Source organism: Chiloscyllium plagiosum, unplaced genomic scaffold, assembly GCF_037043375.1.
Source record: "Chiloscyllium plagiosum isolate Xiang-an unplaced genomic scaffold, Cpla_swu_hap1 HiC_scaffold_2, whole genome shotgun sequence".
Taxonomy (NCBI): Eukaryota; Metazoa; Chordata; class Chondrichthyes; order Orectolobiformes; family Hemiscylliidae; genus Chiloscyllium; species Chiloscyllium plagiosum.
In genome coordinates, this window is record NW_028270140.1 from 159,909,022 (window position 1) to 159,927,476 (window position 18,455).

At 54.3% G+C, this 18,455-nt stretch overlaps 1 protein-coding gene across 2 annotated transcripts in view; it reads left to right on the forward strand.

The window, feature by feature from the left end:
• Window positions 1–12,784, forward strand: part of capslb (calcyphosine-like b) — a 39,627-nt gene extending 26,843 nt beyond the window's left edge. For both annotated transcript variants that reach the window (XM_087993881.1, XM_087993885.1), the window contains one exon: window positions 11,122–12,784. Coding sequence is in view for 1 of the 2 variants with exons in the window: in XM_087993885.1 (XP_087850011.1) it covers window positions 11,122–11,223 (102 nt within the window). In the remaining variant the exon portion in view is untranslated. The remainder of the gene's footprint in view (window positions 1–11,121) is intronic.
• The last annotated feature ends 5,671 nt before the right edge of the window (window positions 12,785–18,455 follow it).

Sequence of the window (18,455 nt, forward strand, 5' to 3'; positions counted from 1 at the left end):
CCTGTCTCTCTGCTCCCTGGGTCAGACTGGGACATCGTGCAGCTACACCCTGTCTCTCTGCTCCCTGGGTCAGACTGGGACATCGTGCAGCTACACCCTGTCCCTCTGCTCCCTGGGTCAGACTGGGACATCGTGCAGCTACACCCTGTCCCTCTGCTCCCTGGGTCAGACTGGGACATCGTGCAGCTACACCCTGTCTCTCTGTTCCCTGGGTCAGACTGGGACATCATGCAGCTACACCCTGTCTCTCTGCTCCCTGGGTCAGACTGGGACATCGTACAGCTACACCCTGTCCCTCTGCTCCCTGGGTCAGACTGGGACATCATGCAGCTACACCCTGTCTCTCTGCTCCCTGGGTCAGACTGGGACATCGTGCAGCTACACCCTGTCCCTCTGCTCCCTGGGTCAGACTGGGACATCGTGCAGCTACACCCTGTCCCTCTGCTCCCTGGGTCAGACTGGGACATCGTGCAGCTACACCCTGTCCCTCTGCTCCCTGGGTCAGACTGGGACATCGTGCAGCTACACCCTGTCTCTCTGCTCCCTGGGTCAGACTGGGACATCGTGCAGCTACACCCTGTCCCTCTGCTCCCTGGGTCAGACTGGGACATCGTGCAGCTACACCATGTCTCTCTGCTCCCTGGGTCAGACTGGGACATCGTGCAGCTACACCCTGTCCCTCTGCTCCCTGGGTCAGACTGGGACATCGTGCAGCTACACCCTGTCCCTCTGCTCCCTGGGTCAGACTGGGACATCATGCAGCTACACCCTGTCCCTCTGCTCCCTGGGTCAGACTGGGACATCGTGAAGCTACACCCTGTCTCTCTGCTCCCTGGGTCAGACTGGGACATCGTGCAGCTACACCCTGTCCCTCTGCTCCCTGGGTCAGACTGGGACATCGTGCAGCTACACCCTGTCTCGCTGCTCCCTGGGTCAGACTGGGACATCGTGCAGCTACACCCTGTCCCTCTGCTCCCTGGGTCAGACTGGGACATCGTGCAGCTACACCCTGTCTCGCTGCTCCCTGGGTCAGACTGGGACATCGTGCAGCTACACCCTGTCCCTCTGCTCCCTGGGTCAGACTGGGACATCGTGCAGCTACACCCTGTCCCTCTGCTCCCTGGGTCAGACTGGGACATCATGCAGCTACACCCTGTCCCTCTGCTCCCTGGGTCAGACTGGGACATTGTGCAGCTACACCCTGTCCCTCTGCTCCCTGGGTCAGACTGGGACATCATGCAGCTACACCCTGTCCCTCTGCTCCCTGGGTCAGACTGGGACATCGTGCAGCTACACCCTGTCCCTCTGCTCCCTGGGTCAGACTGGGACATCATGCAGCTACACCCTGTCCCTCTGCTCCCTGGGTCAGACTGGGACATCGTGCAGCTACACCCTGTCTCTCTCTGCTCCCTGGGTCAGACTGGGACATCGTGCAGCTACACCCTGTCTCTCTGCTCCCTGGGTCAGACTGGGACATCGTGCAGCTACACCCTGTCTCTCTGCTCCCTGGGTCAGACTGGGACATCGTGCAGCTACACCCTGTCCCTCTGCTCCCTGGGTCAGACTGGGACATCGTGCAGCTACACCCTGTCCCTCTGCTCCCTGGGTCAGACTGGGACATCGTGCAGCTACACCCTGTCCCTCTGCTCCCTGGGTCAGACTGGGACATCATGCAGCTACACCCTGTCTCTCTCTGCTCCCTGGGTCAGACTGGGACATCGTGCAGCTACACCCTGTCTCTCTGCTCCCTGGGTCAGACTGGGACATCATGCAGCTACACCCTGTCCCTCTGCTCCCTGGGTCAGACTGGGACATCGTGCAGCTACACCCTGTCCCTCTGCTCCCTGGGTCAGACTGGGACATCGTGCAGCTACACCCTGTCCCTCTGCTCCCTGGGTCAGACTGGGACATCGTGCAGCTACACCCTGTCTCGCTGCTCCCTGGGTCAGACTGGGACATCGTGCAGCTACACCCTGTCCCTCTGCTCCCTGGGTCAGACTGGGACATCGTGCAGCTACACCCTGTCCCTCTGCTCCCTGGGTCAGACTGGGACATCGTGCAGCTACACCCTGTCTCTCTGCTCCCTGGGTCAGACTGGGACATCGTGCAGCTACACCCTGTCTCTCTGTTCCCTGGGTCAGACTGGGACATTGTGCAGCTACACCCTGTCCCTCTGCTCCCTGGGTCAGACTGGGACATCGTGCAGCTACACCCTGTCCCTCTGCTCCCTGGGTCAGACTGGGACATCGTGCAGCTACACCCTGTCTCGCTGCTCCTGGGTCAGACTGGGACATCGTGCAGCTACACCCTGTCCCTCTGCTCCCTGGGTCAGACTGGGACATCGTGCAGCTACACCCTGTCTCTCTGCTCCCTGGGTCAGACTGGGACATCGTGCAGCTACACCCTGTCTCTCTGCTCCCTGGGTCAGACTGGGACATCGTGCAGCTACACCCTGTCTCTCTGCTCCCTGGGTCAGACTGGGACCTCGTGCAGCTACACCCTGTCTCTCTGCTCCCTGGGTCAGACTGGGACATCGTGCAGCTACACCCTGTCTCGCTGCTCCCTGGGTCAGACTGGGACATCGTGCAGCTACACCCTGTCCCTCTGCTCCCTGGGTCAGACTGGGGCATCGTGCAGCTACACTCTGTCTGTCTGTTCCCTGGGTCAGACTGGGACATCGTGCAGCTACACCCTGTCTCTCTGCTCCCTGGGTCAGACTGGGACATCGTGCAGCTACACCCTGTCCCTCTGCTCCCTGGGTCAGACTGGGACATCGTGCAGCTACACCCTGTCCCTCTGCTCCCTGGGTAAGACTGGGACATCGTGCAGCTACACCCTGTCCCTCTGCTCCCTGGGTCAGACTGGGACATCGTGCAGCTACACCCTGTCCCTCTGCTCCCTGGGTAAGACTGGGACATCGTGCAGCTACACCCTGTCTGTCTGCTCCCTGGGTCAGACTGGGACATCGTGCAGCTACACCCTGTCTCTCTGCTCCCTGGGTCAGACTGGGACATCATGCAGCTACACCCTGTCTCTCTGCTCCCTGGGTCAGACTGGGACATCGTGCAGCTACACCCTGTCCCTCTGCTCCCTGGGTCAGACTGGGACATCGTGCAGCTACACCCTGTCTCTCTGCTCCCTGGGTCAGACTGGGACATCATGCAGCTACACCCTGTCCCTCTGCTCCCTGGGTCAGACTGGGACATCGTGCAGCTACACTCTGTCTCTCTGCTCCCTGGGTCAGACTGGGACATCGTGCAGCTACACTCTGTCTGTCTGTTCCCTGGGTCAGACTGGGACATCGTGCAGCTACACCCTGTCTCTCTGCTCCCTGGGTCAGACTGGGACATCGTGCAGCTACACCCTGTCCCTCTGCTCCCTGGGTCAGACTGGGACATCGTGCAGCTACACCCTGTCCCTCTGCTCCCTGGGTCAGACTGGGACATCGTGCAGCTACACCCTGTCCCTCTGCTCCCTGGGTCAGACTGGAACATCGTGCAGCTACACCCTGTCTCGCTGCTCCCTGGGTCAGACTGGGACATCGTGCAGCTACACCCTGTCCCTCTGCTCCCTGGGTCAGACTGGGACATCGTGCAGCTACACCCTGTCTCTCTGCTCCCTGGGTCAGACTGGGACATCGTGCAGCTACACCCTGTCTCTCTGCTCCCTGGGTCAGACTGGGACCTCGTGCAGCTACACCCTGTCTCTCTGCTCCCTGGGTCAGACTGGGACATCGTGCAGCTACACCCTGTCCCTCTGCTCCCTGGGTCAGACTGGGACATCGTGCAGCTACACCCTGTCTCTCTGCTCCCTGGGTCAGACTGGGACATCGTGCAGCTACACCCTGTCTCTCTGCTCCCTGGGTCAGACTGGGACATCGTGCAGCTACACCCTGTCCCTCTGCTCCCTGGGTCAGACTGGGACATCGTGCAGCTACACCCTGTCCCTCTGCTCCCTGGGTCAGACTGGGACATCGTGCAGCTACACTCTGTCTGTCAGTTCCCTGGGTCAGACTGGGACATCGTGCAGCTACACCCTGTCTCTCTGCTCCCTGGGTCAGACTGGGACATCGTGCAGCTACACCCTGTCCCTCTGCTCCCTGGGTCAGACTGGGACATCGTGCAGCTACACCCTGTCCCTCTGCTCCCTGGGTAAGACTGGGACATCGTGCAGCTACACCCTGTCCCTCTGCTCCCTGGGTCAGACTGGGACATCGTGCAGCTACACCCTGTCTCTCTGCTCCCTGGGTCAGACTGGGACATCATGCAGCTACACCCTGTCTCTCTGCTCCCTGGGTCAGACTGGGACATCGTGCAGCTACACTCTGTCTCTCTGCTCCCTGGGTCAGACTGGGACATCGTGCAGCTACACTCTGTCTGTCTGTTCCCTGGGTCAGACTGGGACATCGTGCAGCTACACCCTGTCCCTCTGCTCCCTGGGTCAGACTGGGACATCGTGCAGCTACACCCTGTCCCTCTGCTCCCTGGGTCAGACTGGGACATCGTGCAGCTACACCCTGTCCCTCTGCTCCCTGGGTCAGACTGGGACATCGTGCAGCTACACCCTGTCTCGCTGCTCCCTGGGTCAGACTGGGACATCATGCAGCTACACCCTGTCTCTCTGCTCCCTGGGTCAGACTGGGACATCGTGCAGCTACACCCTGTCCCTCTGCTCCCTGGGTCAGACTGGGACATCGTGCAGCTACACCCTGTCCCTCTGCTCCCTGGGTCAGACTGGGACATCGTGCAGCTACACCCTGTCCCTCTGCTCCCTGGGTCAGACTGGGACATCGTGCAGCTACACCCTGTCCCTCTGCTCCCTGGGTCAGACTGGGACATCGTGCAGCTACACCCTGTCTCGCTGCTCCCTGGGTCAGACTGGGACATCGTACAGCTACACCCTGTCCCTCTGCTCCCTGGGTCAGACTGGGACATCGTGCAGCTACACCCTGTCTCTCTGCTCCCTGGGTCAGACTGGGACATCGTGCAGCTACACCCTGTCTCTCGCTGCTCCCTGGGTCAGACTGGGACATCGTGAAGCTACACCCTGTCCCTCTGCTCCCTGGGTCAGACTGGGACATCATGCAGCTACACCCTGTCCCTCTGCTCCCTGGGTCAGACTGGGACATTGTGCAGCTACACCCTGTCCCTCTGCTCCCTGGGTCAGACTGGGACATCGTGCAGCTACACCCTGTCCCTCTGCTCCCTGGGTCAGACTGGGACATCGTGCAGCTACACCCTGTCTCGCTGCTCCCTGGGTCAGACTGGGACATCGTGCAGCTACACCCTGTCCCTCTGCTCCCTGGGTCAGACTGGGACATTGTGCAGCTACACCCTGTCCCTCTGCTCCCTGGGTCAGACTGGGACATCATGCAGCTACACCCTGTCTCTCTGCTCCCTGGGTCAGACTGGGACATCATGCAGCTACACCCTGTCCCTCTGCTCCCTGGGTCAGACTGGGACATCATGCAGCTACACCCTGTCCCTCTGCTCCCTGGGTCAGACTGGGACATCGTGCAGCTACACCCTGTCTCGCTGCTCCCTGGGTCAGACTGGGACATCGTGCAGCTACACCCTGTCCCTCTGCTCCCTGGGTCAGACTGGGACATCGTGCAGCTACACCCTGTCCCTCTGCTCCCTGGGTCAGACTGGGACATCGTGCAGCTACACCCTGTCTCGCTGCTCCCTGGGTCAGACTGGGACATCGTGCAGCTACACCCTGTCCCTCTGCTCCCTGGGTCAGACTGGGACATCATGCAGCTACACCCTGTCCCTCTGCTCCCTGGGTCAGACTGGGACATTGTGCAGCTACACCCTGTCCCTCTGCTCCCTGGGTCAGACTGGGACATCGTGCAGCTACACCCTGTCCCTCTGCTCCCTGGGTCAGACTGGGACATCGTGCAGCTACACCCTGTCTCGCTGCTCCCTGGGTCAGACTGGGACATCGTGCAGCTACACCCTGTCTCTCTGCTCCCTGGGTCAGACTGGGACATCGTGCAGCTACACCCTGTCTCGCTGCTCCCTGGGTCAGACTGGGACATCGTGCAGCTACACCCTGTCCCTCTGCTCCCTGGGTCAGACTGGGACATCATGCAGCTACACCCTGTCCCTCTGCTCCCTGGGTCAGACTGGGACATTGTGCAGCTACACCCTGTCCCTCTGCTCCCTGGGTCAGACTGGAACATCGTGCAGCTACACCCTGTCTCGCTGCTCCTGGGTCAGACTGGGACATCGTGCAGCTACACCCTGTCCCTCTGCTCCCTGGGTCAGACTGGGACATCGTGCAGCTACACCCTGTCCCTCTGCTCCCTGGGTCAGACTGGGACATTGTGCAGCTACACCCTGTCTCTCTGCTCCCTGGGTCAGACTGGGACATCGTGCAGCTACACCCTGTCCCTCTGCTCCCTGGGTCAGACTGGGACATCGTGCAGCTACACCCTGTCCCTCTGCTCCCTGGGTCAGACTGGGACATCGTGCAGCTACACCCTGTCCCTCTGCTCCCTGGGTCAGACTGGGACATCGTGCAGCTACACCCTGTCTCTCTGCTCCCTGGGTCAGACTGGGACATCGTGCAGCTACACCCTGTCTCTCTGCTCCCTGGGTCAGACTGGGACATCATGCAGCTACACCCTGTCCCTCTGCTCCCTGGGTCAGACTGGGACATCGTGCAGCTACACCCTGTCTCTCTGCTCCCTGGGTCAGACTGGGACATCGTGCAGCTACACCCTGTCCCTCTGCTCCCTGGGTCAGACTGGGACATCGTGCAGCTACGCCCTGTCCCTCTGCTCCCTGGGTCAGACTGGGACATCGTGCAGCTACACCCTGTCCCTCTGCTCCCTGGGTCAGACTGGGACATCGTGCAGCTACACCCTGTCTCTCTGCTCCCTGGGTCAGACTGGGACATCGTGCAGCTACACCCTGTCTCTCTGCTCCCTGGGTCAGACTGGGACATCGTGCAGCTACACCCTGTCTCGCTGCTCCCTGGGTCAGACTGGGACATCGTGCAGCTACACCCTGTCCCTCTGCTCCCTGGGTCAGACTGGGACATCGTGCAGCTACACCCTGTCCCTCTGCTCCCTGGGTCAGACTGGGACATCGTGCAGCTACACCCTGTCTCTCTGCTCCCTGGGTCAGACTGGGACATCATGCAGCTACACCCTGTCTCTCTGCTCCCTGGGTCAGACTGGGACATCGTGCAGCTACACCCTGTCCCTCTGCTCCCTGGGTCAGACTGGGACATCGTGCAGCTACACCCTGTCCCTCTGCTCCCTGGGTCAGACTGGGACATCGTGCAGCTACACCCTGTCTCGCTGCTCCCTGGGTCAGACTGGGACATCGTGCAGCTACACCCTGTCCCTCTGCTCCCTGGGTCAGACTGGGACATCGTGCAGCTACACCCTGTCTCTCTGCTCCCTGGGTCAGACTGGGACATCGTGCAGCTACACCCTGTCCCTCTGCTCCCTGGGTCAGACTGGGACATCGTGCAGCTACACCCTGTCTCTCTGCTCCCTGGGTCAGACTGGGACATCGTGCAGCTACACCCTGTTCCTCTGCTCCCTGGGTCAGACTGGGACATCGTGCAGCTACACCCTGTCTCGCTGCTCCCTGGTTTTCTTCAGGAGGTGAGCATTTTCTCTGGTTGAAGGACATCAATTGCCCTGATCCTGACCCACATGCATGATTGACTGTTAGATGATGGACACAGCTCCTTTAACACAGTTGGTGTTGCAATGATGGATGGGAGAGTGTGGAGATTAACTCGACTGAATCCATCATTGTTATTCAATGATACATCAGCATCTGATCAAGCTGCAGCCCTTCCTGCTGGTATCATTGAATCTCTTATCACCAATAGCTGGAGTGTGAAATTATTACTAACCAACTTTAATGGCCACAATTTAATTTGTTTTATCGTGACTGCACTGTTATACAGACATTTACCAGGACCGGATATTCTCTGTTCAGTACCAGCACCAAGACGCACCCACACACAGAGACATCCATAAATGCAGACATAGCCACACAAACAGTCACACAGACCCATAAACACACACACACAGGCATGCCCAGACACTCAGACACACATATACAGCAACATGTGCACACAGTAAGCTTTAAGGTAATTATGGATAAGACTGGCCCACTTAAGAACAAAAGAGGGAATTTCTGCGTGGAGCCAGAGGAAGTGGGTGAGGTTCTTAATGAGTACTTCACATCAGTATGTACACAGGAGGGAGGGGGACCTGGAGAATGGTAAGGTTAGAAAAGGGAATGCTGATTTTCTGGGTATTAAGAAGGAGGAGGTTTAGCTGCCTTGAAAAACATTAAGGCAGACAAATCCCCATGGGAATCCATCCCTGACAGAAATCTTTGTATCCTCCATAGCCACAGGCAAGTTCCTATCAGAGTGGAGAATAGCCAATGTTGTTCCTTTGTTTAAGAACGGCCACAGGGATAATCCAGGAAATTATAGCCTTATGTCAGTGGTCGGAAAATTATGGAGAAGATTCTTAGGTATAGGATTTACTTGCATTTGAAAAAGAATGGACTTATTAGCGACAGTCAATGTGGCGTTGTGTTCAGGAGGTCTTGTCTCACAGACTTGATTGAGTTTTTAAGGAAGTGACAAAGGTGGTTGAGGTTAGAGCAGTGGATGTTGTCTAAAGAAATTGAGTAGGTCCCTCATGGGAGACTTGTCCAGAAGATTAAGTTACATGGATCCACGGTGAGTCACTAAGTTGGATATAAATTGGCTTGGCCATTGAAGACAGAGGGTGGGTATGAAGTTTAAGGAGATGTGTGAGGTAAGTGTTTTATTCAGGGCGGTAGGTACCTGGATCGCTGCCAGGAAACTGGTAAAAGCCGAGCCAATAGCAATGTCTAAGAGGCATTTAGACAGGCACATGAACAGGCAGGGAGTAGTGGGGATATAGACCACGTACAAGCTGATGGAATTAATTAAGGATAATACAGATATGGTGGGCTAAAAGCCTGTTCCTGTTCTATGTTCTACATACAAAAACACATACACAGACAGAGACATAGACATACACCCCCAAACCCACACACAGGCATTTACACACAGAGACACATAACCACACAAACAGACATATATACACACACAGTTAGACACACACACTCAGAGACAGGCACACACAGACACTAACACGTGCTGTCCCACTGTTTGTCACACACATTGATAACATACACATGGACACACATTGATACACACACTCACACTGATATACCCACACATGCAGTGACACACAAATGCATACATGCACAGACATACCCCCACACACACAGACACACATGCACATGTACACAGACATACTCACACACACAGATACACATACACATGTACACAGACATACTCACACACACAGATACACATACACATGTACACAGACATACCCACACACACACAGACACAGATACACATGTACACAGACATACTCACACACACAGACACACAGATACACATACACATGTACACAGACATACCCACACACAGATACACATACACATGTACACAGACATACTCACACACACAGATACACATACTCATGTACACAGACATACTCACACACAGATACACATACACATGTACACAGACATATCCACACACACAGATACACATACACATGTACACAGACATACTCACACACACAGACACACATACACATGTACACAGACATACCCACACACACGTACACAGACATACTCACACACACAGACACACATACACATGTACACAGACATACTCACACACACAGACACACAGACACATGTACACAGACATACCCACACACACAGACACACATACACATGTACACAGACATACCCACACACACAGACACACAGACACATGTACACAGACATACTCACACACACAGACACACAGACACATGTACACAGACATACTCACACACACAGACACACAGACACATGTACACAGACATACTCACACACACAGACACACAGACACATGTACACAGACATACTCACACACACACATACACATGTACACAGACATACCCACACACACAGATACACATACACATGCACACAGACATACTCACACACACACATACACATGTACACAGACATACCCACACACACAGATACACATACACATGTACACAGACATACTCACACACACAGATACACATACACATGCACACAGACATACTCACACACACACATACACATGTACACAGACATACCCACACACACAGACACACATACACATGTACACAGACATACCCACACACACAGACACACAGACACATGTACACAGACATACCCACACACACAGACACACATACACATGTACACAGACATACTCACACACACAGACACACAGACACATGTACACAGACATACCCACACACACAGATACACATACACATGCACACAGACATACTCACACACACATAACATGTACACAGACATACCCACACACACAGATACACATACACATGCACATACACATGTAAACAGACATACTCACACACACACCAATGTTTCTGCCAAGATACAGAGATTTTTGCCCATGAATTTAAAATAATCTTTTGTGGATCATTGGAATCATTGATGAGACATAAACAGACACTCAAGAATTCCTTGTGTACAAACACTCAGCAACAGCATCCCCGCCTTTCTCTCCCATTCCTCCAGTCACACGTTTCTTTAACACTTTAAGGAGATGCTGGGGGTGTGTCACATGTTGAGATGAGGTGATATATCGTGCAGGCTGCCTGTAACATTGAGTTTGTGGATCTGTATTGGTGGTGACTGTGTCTATAACAGCAGCGTTGTTCTGTCTGTGTAGAGTGATGGATGGTTTGGATGGACAGTGGGTGACAGTGAGAGTGTGTTTGTCTGAAACAGTAGCATGTGTGTGTATGTATGTATGTGAGAGAGAGTGTGTGTTGTGCACGTGTGGGTATGTGTGAGCGTGCGTGTGTGTGTTGCGTGTATATGTGTGCGCGTGTGTGTACATCTGAGAGAGAGAGTATGTGTGTGTGTGTGTGTATTTAACAGCAGGGTGTGTGTCTGTAAGAGGGTGGATATACTCTATAACCGATGCCAGCTCCTTTAATCTCTCTCTTGTCTGCAGGTCACCAAATTTGAGTTTTTAAATTACTATTCGGGAGTCAGTGCCTCCATTGACAGTGATGCCTATTTTGTCCTAATGATGAAGAGCTCCTGGCGGTTATGATGGTTTTCCCATTTTCCTGTTTGTAGACTGGAGCAGATCTTGATTGGATCACCTCCTGCAGATTCTCAGATTCTGGCACTCACAGACACAGCATTGTATTTAATTGTAGCTCTCCATCTCTGTGATCCCTCTGTCTCTGTGACCCCTCAGTCTCTGTGACCCCTCAGTCTCTGTGACCCCTCAGTCTCTGTGATCCCTCAGTCCCTGTGATCCCTGTGTCTCTGTGATCCCTGTGTCTCTGTGATCCCTCAGTCTCTGTGATCCCTCTGTCTCTGTGACCCCTCAGTCTCTGTGAACCCTCAGTCTCTGTGATCCCTCAGTCTCTGTGACCCCTCAGTCTCTGTGACCCCTCAGTCTCTGTGAACCCTCAGTCTCTGTGATCCCTGTGTCTCTGTGATCCCTCAGTCCCTGTGATCCCTGTGTCTCTGTGATCCCTGTGTCTCTGTGATCCCTGTGTCTCTGTGATCCCTGTGTCTCTGTGATCCCTCAGTCTCTGTGGTCCCTCAGTCTCTGTGATCCCTCAGTCTCTGTGATCCCACAGTCTCTGTGGTCCCTCAGTCTCTGTGATCCCTGTGTCTCTGTGATCCCTCAGTCTCTGTGATCCCTGTGTCTCAGTGATCCCTCAGTCTCTGTGATCCCTGTGTCTCTGTGATCCCTCAGTCTCTGTGATCCCTGTGTCTCTGTGATCCCTGTGTCTCTGTGATCCCTCAGTCTCTGTGAGCCCTGTGTCTCTGTGATCCCTCAGTCTCTGTGATCCCTGTGTCCCTGTGATCCCTCAGTCTCTGTGATCCCTGTGTCCCTGTGATCCCTCAGTCTCTGTGATCCCTGTGTCGCTGTGATCCCTCAGTCTCTGTGATCCCAGTGTCTCTGTGATCCCTGTGTCTCTGTGATCCCTCAGCCTCTGTGATCCCTGTGTCTCTGTGATCCCTCAGTTTCTGTGATCCCTGTGTCTCTGTGATCCCTGTGTCTCTGTGATCCCTCAGCCTCTGTGATCCCTGTGTCTCTGTGATTCCTGTGTCTCTGTGATCCCTGTGTCTCTGTGATCCCAGTGTCTCTGTGATCCCTGTGTCTCTGTGATCCCTGTGTCTCTGTGATCCCTCAGTCTCTGTGATCCCTCAGTCTCTGTGATCCCTGTGATCCCCATGTCTCTGTGATCCCTCAGTCTCTGTGATCCCTGTGTTTCTGTGATCCCTGCGTCTCTGTGATCCCTGTGTCTCTGTGATCCCTCAGTCTCTGTGACCCCTCAGTCTCTGTGATCCCTGTGTCTCTGTGATCCCTGTGTCTCTGTGATCCCTGTGTCTCTGTGATCCCTCAGTCTCCTTGATCCCTGTGTCTCTGTGATCCCTGTGTCTCTGTGATCCCTCAGTTTCTGTGATCCCTGTGTCTCTGTGATCCCTGTGTCTCTGTGATCCCTCAGTCTCTGTGACCCTGTGTCTCTGTGATCCCTGTGTCTCTGTGATCACTGTGTCTCTGTGATCCCTGTGTCTCTGTGATCCCTCAGTTTCTGTGATCCCTCAGTCTCTGTGATCCCTGTGTCTCTGTGATCCCTGTGTCTCTCTGATCCCTGTGTCTCTCTGATCCCTGTGTCTCTGTGATCCCTCAGTCTCTGTGATCCCTGTGTCTCTGTGATCCCTGTGTCTCTGTGATCCCTCAGTCTCTGTGATCCCTGTGTCTCTGTGATCCCTGTGTCTCTGTGATCCCTGTGTCTCTGTGATCCCTCAGTCTCTGTGATCCCTCAGTCTCTGTGATCCCTGTGTCTCTGTGATCCCTCAGTCTCTGTGATCCCTGTGTCTCTGTGATCCCTCAGTCTCTGTGATCCCTCAGTCTCTGTGATCCCTCAGTCTCTGTGATCCCTGTGTCTTTGTGATCCCTGTGTCTCTGTGATCCCTCAGTCTCTGTGATCCCTGTGTCTCTGTGATCTCTGTGTCTCTGTGATCCCTCAGTCTCTGTGATCCCTCAGTCTCTATGATCCCTGTGTCTCTGTGATCCCTCAGTCTCTGTGATCCCTGTGCCTCTGTGATCCCTGTGTCTCTGTGATCCCTGAGTCTCTGTGATCCCTGTGTCTCTGTGATCCCTGTGTCTCTGTGATCCCTCAGTCTCTGTGATCCCTGTGTCTCTGTGATCCCTGTGTCTCTGTGATCCCTCAGTCTCTGTGATCCCTGTGTCTCTGTGATCCCTGTGTCTCTGTGATCCCTCAGTCTCTGTGATCCCTGTGTCTCTGTGATCCCTGTGTCTCTGTGATCCCTCAGTCTCTGTGATCCCTCAGTCTCTGTGATCCCTGTGTTTCTGTGATCCCTCAGTCTCTGTGATCCTTCAGTCTCTGTGATCCCTGTGTCTCTGTGATCCCTGTGTCTCTGTGATCCCGCAGTCTCTGTGATCCCTCAGTCTCTGTGATCCCTGTGTCACTGTGATCCCTGTGTCTCTGTGATCCCTGTGTCTCTGTGATCCCTCAGTCTCTGTGATCCCTGTGTCTCTGTGACCCCTGTGTCTCTGTGATCCCTGTGTCTCTGTGATCCCTGTGTCTCTGTGATCCCTCAGTCTCTGTGATCCCTCAGTCTCTGTGATCCCTCAGTCTCTGTGATCCCTGTGTCTCTGTGATCCCTCAGTCTCTGTGATCCCTCAGTCTCTAGTGATCCCTGTGTCTCTTGTGATCCCTCAGTCTCTGTGATCCCTGTGTCTCTGTGATCCCTGTGTCTCTGTGATCCCTCAGTCTTTGTGATCCCTGTGTCTCTGTGATCCCTGTGTCTCTGTGATCCCTCAGTCTCTGTGATCCCTGTGTCCCTGTGATCCCTCAGTCTCTGTGATCCCTGTGTCTCTGTGATCCCTGTGTCTCTGTGATCCCTCAGTCTCTGTGATCCCTGTGTCTCTGTGACCCCTCAGTCTCTGTGACCCCTCAGTCTCTGTGATCCCTCAGTCTCTGTGATACCTCAGTCTCTGTGATCCCTCAGTCTCTGTGATCCCTGTGTCTCTGTGATCCCTGTGTCTATGTGATCCCTGTGTCTCTGTGATCCCTCAGTCTCTGTGATCCCTGTGTCCCTGTGATCCCTCAGTCTCTGTGATCCCTGTGTCTCTGTGATCCCTGTGTCTCTGTGATCCCTCAGTCTCTGTGATCCCTGTGTCTCTGTGACCCCTCAGTCTCTGTGATCCCTCAGTCTCTGTGATCCCTCAGTCTCTGTGATCCCTGTGTCTCTGTGATCCCTCAGTTTCTGTGACCCCTCAGTCTCTGTGATCCCTGTGTCTCTGTGATCCCACAGTCTCTGTGATCCCTGTGTCTCTGTGATCCCTGTGTCTCTGTGATCCCTGTGTCTCTGTGATCCCTCAGTCTCTGTGATCCCTGTGTCTCTGTGATCCCTCAGTCTCTGTGATCCCTGTGTCTCTGTGATCCCTGTGTCTCTGTGACCCCTCAGTCTCTGTGACCCCTCAGTCTCTGTGATCCCTCAGTCTCTGTGATACCTCAGTCTCTGTGATCCCTCAGTCTCTGTGATCCCTGTGTCTCTGTGATCCCTGTGTCTCTGTGATCCCTGTGTCTCTGTGATCCCTCAGTCTCTGTGATCCCTGTGTCTCTGTGATCCCTCAGTCTCTGTGATCCCTGTGTCTCTGTGATCCCTGTGTCTCTGTGATCCCTCAGTCTCTGTGATCCCTGTGTCTCTGTGATCCCTGTGTCTCTGTGATCCCTCAGTCTCTGTGATCCCTGTGTCTCTGTGACCCCTCAGTCTCTGTGATCCCTCAGTCTCTGTGATCCCTGTGTCTCTGTGATCCCTGTGTCTCTGTGATCCCTCAGTCTCTGTGATCCCTGTGTCTCTGTGACCCCTCAGTCTCTGTGATCCCTGTGTCTCTGTGATCCCTGTGTCTCTGTGATCCCTCAGTCTCTGTGATCCCTGTGTCTCTGTGATCCCTGTGTCTCTGTGATCCCTCAGTCTCTGTGATCCCAGTGTCTCTGTGATCCCTCAGTCTCTGTGATCCCTGTGTCTCTGTGACCCCTCAGTCTCTGTGATCCCTGTGTCTCTGTGATCCCTGTGTCTCTGTGATCCCTCAGTCTCTGTGATCCCTGTGTCTCTGTGATCCCTGTGTCTCTGTGATCCCTCAGTCTCTGTGATCCCTGTGTCTCTGTGATCCCTCAGTCTCTGTGATCCCTGTGTCTCTGTGATCTCTCGTGCCTGCTGTGTGTGATTAGTGAGGGTGTTCCTGCTGTGACTCTGAACACTGGAGATATCCCAGTGTTGCTGGTGAAATTCTGAACGAGTCTGTCGTGGATAAGCAGCTGTTTTCTGGTTGTGACGTGGAGTGGGCAGTTTGCAACACCATGTTCTGCGGCAAACCCCGTCTCCTTCCCGTTTGGCAACATGTCTGTGGGGCTGAGACCCACAGGTCAGGTGGGCAGTGTGCCACGTCAATGGCAGGACCGTCTCCTGGTACCAGAACTGCTGATCATAAAGACCATAAAAATAGCAACAGGAGGAGGCTACTCAGCTCCTTGAGTCTGCTTCCCCATCCAATAGGATCGTGATTAGTGAGGGTGTTCGTGCTGTGACTCTGAACACTGGAGATATCCCAGTGTTGCTGGTGAAATTCTGAACGAGTCTGTCCTGGATAAGCAGCTGTTTTCTGGCTGATCTGACATTCCTCACATCCCCTTTCCTGCTCTTCCCCCTTGACCCTGTGACTGATCAAGAATCTCTCTCAGCGTTAAATATACACGAGGACTCTGCCCCCACAGCTCTCTCTGTGACAAGGAGTTCCAAAGACTCACAACCCTCTGAGAAAAGGAATTCCTCCCCATCTCAGTCTGACATCGGTGCCCCTTTATTCAGAGACTGTACCCTCTGGTCCCAGACTGTCCCATGAGGGGAAATATTCTCTCAGCGTTGACCCTGACAAACCCCTTAAAATCCTGATCAGCTGCTGCTTTGTCCACAGGCCTGAAGCACCATGCTGTATCGGTACTGCCCAGTTCTTAACAGGCCACAGGGCAGTTTGACTGAGGCAAGAGAGTAACTCCATGCACAGATCAGAACGGACAATCCATTGTAGAGCTGACCTTAGGAAGCTCAGTATGGGGACAAGGCCAGTGTAGAGGAAGATTTACTCAATATCTAACCCCTTGCTGTCCATGTCTTGGGAGTGTTTGATGGGGCAGTTTAATTTCAGTTTAAAATAGGGAACTTTACTCTGTACCCAACCACATGCTGTCCCTGTGTTGGAAATATTATGTTCTGCAATGTACTGTCTGAGAGTGTGGGGGGAGGCAGGTTCACCCGAGGGGTTAGGGTCTGGGATGTACTGTCTGAGAGTGTGGGGGGAGGCAGGTTCACTCGAGGGGTTAGGGTCTGGGATGTACTGTCTGAGAGTGAGGGGGGAGACAGGTTCACTCGAGGGGTTAGGGTCTGGGATGTACTGTCTGAGAGTGTGGGGGAGGGGGAGGTTCACTCGAGGGGTTAGGGTCTGGGGTGTACTGTCTGAGAGTGTGGTGGGAGGCAGGTTCACTCGAGGAGTTAGGGTCTGGGATGTACTGTCTTAGAGTGAGGGGGGGAGGGGGAGGTTCACTCGAGGGGTTAGGGTCTGGGATGTACTGTCTGAGAGTGAGGGGGGGAGGGGGAGGTTCACTCGAGGGGTTAGGGTCTGGGATGTACTGTCTGAGAGTGTGCGGGGAGGCAGGTTCACTCGAGGGGTTAGGGTCTGGGATGTACTGTCTGAGAGTGTGGGGGGGAGGGGGAGGTTCACTCGAGGGGTTAGGGTCTGGGATGTACTGTCTGAGGGTGTGGGGGGAGGGGGAGGTTCACTCGAGGGGTTAGGGTCTGGGATGTACTGTCTGAGAGTGTGGGGGCGAGGGGGAGGTTCACTCGAGGGGTTAGGGTCTGGGATGTACTGTCCGAGAGTGTGGGGGGGAGGGGGAGGTTCACTCGAGGGGCTAGGGTCTGGGATGTACTGTCCGAGAGTGTGGGGGGGAGGGGGAGGTTCACTCGAGGGGCTAGGGTCTGGGATGTACTGTCTGAGAGTGTGGGGGGGAGGGGGAGGTTCACTCGAGGGGTTAGGGTCTGGAATGTACCATCTGAGGATGTGGGGGGAGGCAGGTTCACTCGAGGGGTTAGGGTTTGGGATGTACCATCTGAGGTTGTGGGGGGAGGCAGGTTCACTAGAGGGGTTAGGGTCTGGGATGTACTGTCTGAGAGTGAGGGGGGAGGCAGGTTCACTCAATAGACAATAGGTGCAGGAGTAGGCCATTCTGCCCTTCGAGTCTGCACCACCATTCAATATGATCATGGCTGATCATCCTTAATCAGTATCCTGTTCCTGCCTTATCTCCATAACCCTTGATTCCACAATCCTTGAGAGCTCTATCTAACTCTTTCTTAAACGAATCCAGAGACTGGGCCTCCACTGCCCTCTGGGGCAAAGCATTCCACACAGCCACCACTCTCTGGGTGAAGAAGTTTCTCCTCATCTCTGTCCTATATGGTCTACCCTGTATTTTTAAACTGTGTCCTCTGGTTCGGCACTCACCCATCAGCGGAAACATGTTTCCTGCCTCCAGAGTGTCCAATCCTTTAATAATCTTATATGTCTCAATCAGATCCCCTCTCAGTCTTCTAAACTCAAGGGTATACAAGCCCAGTCGGTCCAGTCTTTCAGCGTAAGGTAATCCTGCCATTCCAGGAATTGACCTTGTGAACCTACGCTGCACTCCCTCAATAGCCAGAATGTCTTTCCTCAAATTTGGAGACCAGAACTGCACACAGTACTCCAGGTGTGGTCTCACCAGGGCCCTGTACAGCTGCAGAAGAACCTCTTTGCTTCTATACTCAATCCCTCTTGTTATGAAGGCCAGCATGCTATTAGCCTTCTTCACTACCTGCTGTACCTGCATGCTGACCTTCATTGACTGGTGTACAAGAACACCCAGATCTCTCTGTACTGCCCCTTTACCTAAATTGATTCCATTTAGATAGTAACCTGCCTTCCTGCTCTTGCCACCAAAGTGGATAACCATACATTTATCCACATTAAACTGCATCTGCCATGCATCTGACCACTCACCTAACCTGTCCAGGTCACCCTGTAATTTCCATTCCGAAATGGAGCCGTTTATCACTACTCTTTGTTTCCTATCAGTCAACCAACTTTCAATCCAAGTTAGTACTTTGCCCCCAATACCATGTGCCCTAATTTTGCTCACTAACCTCCTATGTGGGACTTTATCAAAAGCTTTCTGAAAGTCCAGGTACACTACATCT